The sequence below is a fragment of the Gavialis gangeticus genome, unplaced genomic scaffold (assembly GCF_001723915.1).
Source record: "Gavialis gangeticus isolate Ggan-Ray unplaced genomic scaffold, GavGan_comp1, whole genome shotgun sequence".
NCBI classification, from domain to species: domain Eukaryota; kingdom Metazoa; phylum Chordata; order Crocodylia; family Gavialidae; genus Gavialis; species Gavialis gangeticus.
The window spans coordinates 37,729,524-37,739,828 of NW_017729026.1; the positions used below are offsets into that span (position 1 = coordinate 37,729,524).

A 10,305-nucleotide genomic window follows, 5' to 3' on the forward strand; every position below is an offset into this window, starting at 1 on the left:
CATCAACAGCACTGGTGGTGCCTGGAAGAGCTCCCCACTCACCACCACAATGCTCCTGCCACTCCCACTGCCATCACTATGTTCCTGCTACTGCTGTGCTGCCCCCCCCCCCCAGCTGCCGGGGGCATGAGTCATTCATAATAAGGGAAAGAGCAGAACTTCAACTGGAGTTGAACAGAAGAAATGGTGCAAGTCCCCAATAAAGGTGAATGAAGCCCTGCATCTGCAAAACCTACACTGAAGTCAAAAGGGTGTATGATGGACCTTGCAGGGGATCCCTCTCCCCACCATTTAAAGTCATCACTAAATACAGACAGTGAAACAGCCTGATACTGAATTGATTTAATCTTCACAGGTTAGTCTAAGGTGTGTAGATTGAACCAATAAGCAAGTGAACAGTCATTTACTTTGGATTCCCAAAAAGTCAGCCACTTGCCTGAAGTTGCCCAGAGCAAGAAGCTGAGGGGCGCTATTGCATGCCTCCCTGGTCGGCTGGAGAAGACAGCTTAGGTCAGGGTTAGACCACCCACCTGGTGAGGAGTGATTTGTGGGGCAGGTGCAGAGCATCTTGAGATGCTGGGGGACAGTGAGTTAACTTGAATCTGGAGGGGATCTGGGACAGAAGTTCAATAAGACAATTTAACCTAAATCAGTTAAGTCTGATACTACATCCATGCAGGTTTATCTTAAACTAGTTTTGGTTTTTTTTAAATTGGTTTATGTGCACTGTGTGTGGATACTTTTATGAGTATTATGTATAAGTTGTTACATTTGCCCAGGGATTGCAGGAGGGAACTGAAGGGAACAGCACAACAGTAGGCTGAGCACAAACTTTATCATTCTATAAGCCTAACTCCTTGGTCTTCTTAGAACAACACATGGTACCAGGAGTGGGGTGCAAAGAAATACAAAAAAAGGAACATCTCAGAATTCCAGAAGAGTTAAAGCTGTCTATAATGCAGCAGAAAACTGGAAGAAATTTAAGCAGAGCTTCACCATATAAGATGGCCAATGAAGCTACAGAGAAGAAAGATCCACTCAAGGTAGCTATTTTTTTTTAACATAGCAGGCCCAGAAGCTCTGTCTCTTTATAATAGCCTACAACTGTCAGAAGCAGAACAGAAAACTATGGCACAGTAATAAAAATGTTTGAGGAATATTGTATATCCAAACAAAATGAAAACTGTGAATGGCATAATTTCCACATGAGGCAGGAGAAAGAATGTGAGACAACAGAGGAGTTTGTCAAAGACCTCAGACTGCCATGCAACTTTGAAGACCTAAAAGAGTCCATGGTCAGACCAAATAGTATTGGGTAGAAGGGATACAAGCCTCAGAAAAAGATTGAGAGAATCCTGAGCTTAATTTGAAAAAAGCAATTAGAATGTGCCAAGTGGCTGAAATCACAAATGCAAGACTTCAGAAGCTGGAGGAAAAAAAAACCAGAACAGGCTGAACTAAACAGGATTACAAGACAGCAAAAACCTAAGGCAACACACAAACAATACAGAAAGGAGGACCACACTATGAAGCAGGCATGCAAAGGCCAAAGAGAATTGCTTGAAGAAAAAATGGTCAGCTACAGATGCCATGGGGGTTACCACAAACCCATGCAATACTCTGCATTTGGTAAGCACTACAGCAAATGCAAAAGATTCAGTCACTTTGCCAGGGTTTGCAAAAGCTGCAGGATGCACCACACAAGAAACAGCAGGTACATGCTCTATATAGCGAGGAAGAGGAAAAATTCCTCACTGGTACAATGCAAGAAGAAGTTAATTCTTCCAAGAATTGGAAGACAACCACCCTGGACACCAGTTGACTAATAGTAACTTTTAAATTAGATACAGGAGCACAGGTCAGTGTAATACCATAATACATTATTGAAAACCTGAAAACTAACCCTATGTACTATGAGAATAAGAAAGTGAAACTTAGAGCATATAATGGGAACATGATTGCAACCAAGAGTGTTTGTGCACTGCATGTTAAATACAAGGGTAGTATAGTAAAAGTTCAGTTTGTAACAGTCCCAGGAAAGGTAGAGACAATTATTAGGTTGCAAATAAAACTCTAGGTTTGATTAAGGGAATGGATGCCACTGAGGGACTAGAAAGCAAGAACACAGAAGTTTTATGATGTGTTTCAAGGCTTAGGGAAATTGTCAACTGAGTACAAGATAAAATTAAGAGAACCAAATGCTCCCACCATCCATGATCCAAGAAATATTCCTCTTGTACTAAAGGAGAAACTGAAAAAGGAATTAAATAGATTAGTTAACATATACATAATAGAAAAGGGAGCATTTCCGATTCCCACCAGGAAACAGGTTTTTGACAACATTGAAGAAGCTAAATATTTCTCTACTTTGGATGCTTCTTCTGGGCTTTGGCAAGTGCCTCTAAAAAAGAATAGCACTAGATTATGTATCTTCAATACACTCTTCAGAAGGTATTGCTTTCATAGGTTTCCCTTTGGATTGTGTTTTGCATCTAAAGCATTTCACAGAAAGGTGCAACTAATTTTTGAAGGTCTTAATGTTTTATACTGATTATGTATTAGTTTGGGGAATACTATGGAAGAACATGAACTGAGGCTAAGAAAGGCACTAGTGAGAGCTTGCAGAGCAGGTTTGAAACTGACAAAACAAAAATGCAAATTCAGGATCAAAGAAATAACATATCTGGGTGAAAAGATCTCTGAGAAAGGGGTACAAATAAATCCTGCAAGGGTTAAAGCTGTTACTCACATGCCACCCCCTACAGATAAGGAAGGAGTGCAAAGATTACTGGAAATGATCAGTTTTGTAGGGAAACATCTACCAAACTTAGCAGAGCAGACCAAACACACTAGATCACTCCTTCAAAAAAATGCTCAATGGATATGGGAACATGAACATGAAGCTAAATTAAAAAAACTTGAAGGAAGAAATAATGAAAGGTCCGGTACAAAAATACTCAGAGCCTAAAAGACCTATTAAACTGTCAACAGATGCTTCTAAAGAAGGCACTGGTGCAACTTTGCTTCAAAAACACAAGAGCACATGCATCTAGGGCACTCTCTAAGTCAGATTATCTATATGCACAAGCTGAGAAAGAAAGGTTAGCTCCGGTACATGGCTGTAAGAAATGCCACATATTCATCTATGGGAAGCCTGTGATTAGCTGAAACTGATCATTAATCTTTGATAACTATAGCAAAGTAAGGGTTATCACACATACCACCCAGATTACAGCAGCTTTCCTTTCAACTGCGAATGTATGATCTAGATAAACAGTACACGCCAGGAAAACATCTACTTATTGTAGATACATTGTCCAGGCTGAGAGCCATGGGGCTCTTTAGCCTGGAAAAGCACAGGATCAGGGGTGATCTGGTGGCCACCTATAAGTTTATCAGGGGTGCTCATCAAGAACTGGGGGAATGTCTGTTCACCAGAGCCCCCCAAGGGATGACAAGATCGAATAGTCACAAACTCCACTGTGACCAGTTGAGGCTGGATATAAGAAAGAACTTCTTCACTGTCCGAGCCCCCAAGGTTTGGAATAGATTGCAGCTGGAGGTGGTTCAAGCACCCACTTTGAATGCCTTCAAGACACATTTGGATGCTTATCTTGCTGGGATCCTATGATCCCTGCTGACTTCCTGACCCTGGGGCAGGGGGCTGGACTCAATGATCATCCGGGGTCCCTTCCAGCCCAAATGTCTATGAATCTATGAATATGACACAATGGAAAATGACAGAATTCCAGACTTGGACATAGTACATGTTAATGTAATTAAAAGAGGGATTCTTGTGACAGATAAAATGAGGACACTAATTGCAGAAGCTATTGCTCAGGTTACCACACTGCAAAAAGTAATAACAACTATTTGTGCTGGTTGGCCTGGAAAACATAAACCTAGCCGATACTCTCAGTTCAAGAAAGAACTATCGGTTTTTTGTTCAAAGGCTCATGACTTGTTGTTCCAGCAGTGTTAAAGAAAGACATGTTAAACAGAATATATTAGAGGCATCTAGGCATTGAAAAATGCAAAAGGAGAGCCAGGGGTGATCTATATTGGCCCAACATAAATAATGACATAAAAGATGCTATAAAGGCTTGTCCAATGTGCCTAAAGTACAGTTCAGTGCAAAGAAAAGAGCCCATGATAGTCATGGAGAAGCCTGTAGCTCCATGATATCAAGTGGGCATTGACTTATTCATGCATGGGGGAAAAATTATCCATTAGTGCTGGATTATTATTCTCACTATCCTGAAATTACATTGCTCAAAAGCACAACAACAAATCATCTCATAACTCACATCAAATTGATTTTTGCTAGACATGGAATTCCACAAGTTGTGAGAACAGACAACGAACTTCAATTAAATTATCTTGAGTTTAAAAGAGTTTGCAGACACATATGGATTCCATCACAATACTTTAAGTCCTAAATACCCACATTCCAATGCTCTGGTGGAAAATGGAGTACAAATAGTGAGGAAATTGTTGAAAAAAGCTGGCTGCAACTTGTCTACAAATCCCAGAGGCACCTGGAAGCAGGAAGAGGAAGTGATAAGCAATCCTGCAGAGTCCTGCTGTTTGTAATTCTGGACTGCAAATTCCAGAGACCTCACAGGCAGCAGGAAAAGGAAGTGAACACACAGCTCTAATGCCCCCTGACTTGTGGCCTGAGCCACTGCAGGAATGTGGCTGCATTTTCTGAATCAAAGGTAAGTGTCTGTTCACTTCTGTTTCAATTTCATCTTTGCAGCTTAGACTAACCTACAAAGACTGACTCAATTCAGCCTCAGGCTTTTGACTTTTTGTACCTAGCCTCACAGGCTGCCTGTTGGACAGCTGTGCCATAGAACAGTCATGAGGAAGCAAGTCACATGGGGAAATGGGAGAAATGAAAATCTGATTAGGAATAATTCTATCCAAGTTGTGCTTGCAAGCTCCACAAGGATGCCTGACACTGGATGGTTTTTATATTTCCTAAAATTCCTATTAAAATTTGTTAACCTGTAGTTAAGGAAGAATACATCCAGCAGTTTCTAGAAGGAAAACCGAAATGTTAAAAAGTTTGAAAAGTGCAAGATTTTCTTTACATATTTAGAAAAAATGAACAGCCTATAGTGATAAATTATGGAAATGCCTAGTTATTATTACTTTAACAGTCACAGGACAGGATTTACCCTCCCTCCCGCATAAATGAAGAGAAACTCTAAAAAAGCCAGTGAATTGTATAAAACTGGTGTAAGTGGGAGTTGCCCGAGTCCATTGACAAAGCATGCAAATTCAGTGGATTTAGTAGGTTCTATAGTGCTTAGTAGGTGATTTTAAGATGTTCTTAGCAAAGAGTTCTCAGAGTTTATCGGGCTGTGCAGAAACCTGAATTTTTCTTCTACACAAAATTCTCAAGTTTCAAAACACATTTTGGTTCCAAAAACAAAAATAAAGTTTTCCACAAAACAGAAGCAAAAAATACTCTTTAGAAAACTTTAGCTGCTGTTTTGGTTCAATCTTTTTTAAATGTATCAGAGACTTTCAACCTGGGAGTCATTTAGTTGAGAACTTTGATTTTACGAGCTGATGGTTTCTTTTCCTTTTGCACTAGAAGCATATTTGATGTTCCAGTATGTGAAGAAGTCATGTGAGGACCTGGGAATGTTGGTAGTCTAAACAGAAGTACTTTCTATCCAAGTGAAGTTTGCAAGCTCCATGTTGGAGCTGCGTAGCTGAGAAGCCAGGATTTGGGAAAGTTCGGAAGGCCTCACCCAGAGACTTTTGATACCACAGCAGTATACCTGGTGGACCACCTCTGAGCCACTTGTTCCTACAGTTCCCAACAGCTTATCGTGTCTATTATACAGAAAGCCAATCTACAACTTCACAATGGCCCCTCCTGGCTTACACTATGTGTCTGTTTTGTTTTTGTTTTTTTAATTTGATCAGATTGGTATGTTCTGGAAATATAGAGATGTGCAAAGCACTGGGCTAAGAGGAGTTTAAACCTGCAAGCTTGCAGCGTAAAAGAAAACAGGACATCATAGTTCAGTATGTCTGGAGAGAGAAAACGAAATCTCTTAAACATTAAGGCAGTAACATTAGCCTGAAAGATGAAAATTCCCTATAACTAGGTTGGGCTAAGTGAGCTAGATTCTCTTTTTAGGCAATATTTTGAAAGAAGTTAAAATGAATGAATGAAGAGAAAACTATCTCCATGGGCTACATCCATGAATTTCTATAGCTACACCCTACTTCTGTCTCAGACTGTCTGTTTACCCATGGAAAGACTGGTAAAGTGGCTGGCGTGTAGCATGCATTACAGATGGATCGGCAATGGCATACATCTGGCATGCCAGCTGTATGGTATTCCCTACTATGCTTTTTCAGTCCAACTGCCCTTCAAGGGATATAGTCTTCCCTGACAGTACTGTGGTGGCACAGCAGAAATAGTAGCAATGGTGGTTAAATCAAACAAACAAACACAAGCCTCTAAATCATTTTCATTTCCATTACACTATGCACTACAGAACCTCTCTAAGGGATCCATTAAGCCATTATTTTAAAGCCAATTCTTTCTTTGTGATTTTAACTTTTCTGTTATTGTTGAAAGCTTTGTCCCAGAGATGCAACCTCTCACAAAAGCCTGTACAGCTGATACTTCAGGAGTACAATACTATGAATGAAAAAAAGAAAACCGTGATTTCTCCAGCTCACCATGTCGGCTGTCCATAGAATACAAACAGTAATATATAGCATGCCAAGTGCAAACGCAGTTATAAAAGACAAAGGGATGGGATAATAAAAGCAAGGCACCACACCTACTCTTTACAGCCAACCAACAGATGGAGAAGAGAAATTTAATTATTCTGAGTACCTTCCTCCTCATAACTTTTGCTTTTAGTTCATGTGAGTTATTACAATTACCTAGAACTTCAGCAAACAGTAATTGAGGTGTAAAGTGGCAATTACAAGTGAGCAGCTAGGAATCTGAATGTCCTTGCTTTTTTTCCCCCCTTAATTATGCGTTCCATCTGGAAGTGAAAGATGGGGACATATGCCTACAAAACTAGCAACCAAATGTTATTCTTAAGAAAACAGAACTCTTGTCGACACAGGGGACTGGCATGATTACAGAAGTCAGTGACCAGCTATCAATGGGGCTGCACCAATTCAGAGCTCTAGTGAACTCAGACCAAGGCAATGAGCAACTGTTCATTTCTGGAAATTCTGTGAAATTTTCACCACTAGAAATGTTTCTGGGAGAGAAAGTAGTATGGGGTTCAGTCTGCAACTACCCCCTCTTCCCTGCCCCTGTGGTTTCCTTAAACTAGATGATCCTGGTCTGGGAAAGACTTGGGGATTGGAGCTGCTCCAGTCCTCCTATTTCAGGGAGAGGAGGGCGTGGAGAGGGAGGGAGTGGGGAGTGGGTAATGCAGCAGGAGGAAAAGACTTCCCACATTTTCAAAGACTAGTGACACCCAGGTCTGGGAATAATCCACCTCTTGTAGACTGGCCTGGGAGAGGGAGGGGACTGGAGCAGTGGGACAAAGCCCCCTCCCTGTTGGGACCTCCTCAGACTGGGAGCTGAGTGGAGTGAGCAACATAGCAAACCTCCCATTCAGTTCTCAAATTGGGGACCCTGGTGAAGGAAGTGGGAAAGATAACTTTGCCTCATTGCTCAATTCGCTTCCTGGACCAGTCTAGGAGGGGACTGGAGCAGCAGGGCAATGCTTCCTGTCCCTTCCCCTGACCTGGCAGTCCCTAGTCGAGGGAGGTGAGTATTGCCCTGCTTCTTCACTCCCCTCCTGGACCAGACAGAGAGAGTTTCTCTTGCAAGCGAGATCTTCCTGGAAGCTTTTTTCCCAGAAGGGACTTGTTTCCCTCCAGAGAAACAGAGTGAATGCTTGTATGCCCATAGTTTCTATCAGAAGAGCAGGGATTCTTCTGGTAGAAAGATACTGCCAATAGGTGGCCCAAGTTAACATCTGTACTGATGGTGTTTACCCTTTCTTGAAACCAGGTTTCAGAATTAAAAAATGAGTAGTATACAAAATCAGTATGATACCTACATTAAAGGAATTAAACATTTGCTAACAGATCTCAAAACAGAGTTGCTAATGGAGAGACTTAGATTAGTGGCGATGGTTCTACTGGGGTCTTGCAATAATTAGTTCTTAGATGAATACTGTCAATACAGACTGTAACACAATGTAAAAAAATAGTGATTAAGTTTATACATAACTTAAAGGATGATCGAGTAATAAATAATATAGATGACTGATCTCTGGTGGAGATAAATCACTAGGTAAGCTGATAGGAGTTTTAGGAGTTTTTAAATATAGACAAATACATGGATCTACATCAAACAGCAAAGAACAAGGATTGTAGCCAACTAGGGTATGATCCAAAGCAGTGCTTAGGGACACATTTTTGGCAATAAGTAAACATGATCTTCCAGTGTTAATCTGCAGCAAAAAACATGATGCTTAGATGTGTAATCATGACGGCTTTATTACCTCGTATAACACATTAGTAAGACTATTAGTGATATTTTATATCTACTTCAATATTATGCATCTAACTCAATATTTTGCTGTAGTTCAACTAGATGTTATTGGGCTGAATATAATAATAACTGGGTGAAAATCAGCTTCTGAGTTGTGCCAAGGGCCAAAATGGATTATCAAAAAGGTCCATTCTAGCATCTAAATCTACATCTACAAATGTATGAAAATTCAGTCTACTCTGAAGTGTCAAAATGAAGTTTCCCTTTTTTAAATTCAGTTTGGTTAAGATGATTGCTAAGTTATAAAGAGGACAAGAAAAATTAAAATAATTATGATGAAGAAGATTAAAAACTAAGTCTTACAATATTATCTATCAAAATGAGTGACAATATTGCCAGTTTGTCATCAATTCAATAACCTGGTCCATTTAATTGAATTATTATGTTGTTTCCCTAAATATGATTTTAAAATGTATGGTTTGTTTTTTAACCAAGATTCAAAAATTTTAGCTAATAATAAGCAAACCCAAATTATTAAGGGAGATAACACTAAAATTACAGTAATTTACGTCAACTTAAACTAGAATAAAAATCCATGACAAAATTAACAACTGCAGCTCATTCATTACACAGTAATTGCTAAATAACTGTAAAAGACATTACATACTGTTCATTAGTGTTGTAATTAGTATAGCTTTTTCCATCAGCTCTCATGTACATCTGTATTTCTGGAAAAGGAAGGCAAATATAATTACTTACCAAGATGGTGGTAACAATTAAAGAGCGATTGGATAGAGAATCTGTGATGTTTGCTGGTTTTCCTTTCTGATTCTCCGTCATATTAAGGCCACTCGCTGGATCCCAAGTTCCAATCTATAAAACAGCATATGCACTTTATAAATTGCCCATCAATTGTACCTAGACACCTAGGAAAGAATGCTGTAAGGGAGAAGTTAAGACTGCTAACACTTATTATTCACCTCTGCTACATTATCCGCTGTCGTTATATTAAAGTCTGCTTGTTTAAAATATGATTCACTGCACTTCAAAGTGTGTCTGGTGAAGTGTGACATTAAGGGGCAAAATGATGCACAGAATTTCTGAAGTCACTCTCAGTGCTTAATTTTCCATTTAAACTTTCATTCTCCAAGCTAAACCACATCTGATAACTTAATAGCTGGGTGGAAATTCACTGGCAGAGAATACAGTATCACTTTTGCAAATGGATTTATCCCTTCTTCTTATCACAGACAGCATAAGGGCACAAAAATATGTTCTTTGGAAAACTTAATGGGGAAGATTCAAAGTAAATTAAGTATAATGGCTTAATTGATTTGCAGATAAAGGTTCAGTACATATATTTTTTGACATTTAGTGCCTTGAAGTTCTTGTTCCAGTGAAGTCAGTAGGAGTTCTGCCTTAGGAGTTCAGGATTACATCTTACATTTCTGATTCACTGCTGCATCACTTCTTAAGCTTAGAAGTAACCAAGTAGTGAAGTCAAGACCTTAAATTTTATCTTAAAGCATAAGATAATTTTAATTTTTTTAGTTTACTTTAATTCATTATGGTGTAGAGTCTTTACTCGTAATCATTATCAAAAGATGGCCAGGACAGTTTTACTCAGAATCTTAAGCTGCATCATTCTTGCCATCACACTTGAATTATGTCTATATATTAGTGGGGGGGTTGGTTTTGTTTTAATGTGAGCATAAAAAAATCAACTGGAAAGAACAACTCTTAATATTCTCTCTAGCACTCTTTCATAAAGTTGAATCTAAAGAAGTATTGCAACCTGGAAG

General features: G+C 39.4%; 1 protein-coding gene across 1 annotated transcript in view; it reads right to left on the reverse strand.

Moving 5' to 3' along the window:
* Nucleotides 1-10,305, reverse strand: part of GRIK2 (glutamate ionotropic receptor kainate type subunit 2) — an 805,806-nt gene that overhangs the window by 364,546 nt on the left and 430,955 nt on the right. The window contains exon 9 of the mRNA XM_019520163.1: nt 9,263-9,376. Within this exon, the coding sequence (XP_019375708.1) occupies nt 9,263-9,376 (114 nt within the window). The remainder of the gene's footprint in view (nt 1-9,262; nt 9,377-10,305) is intronic.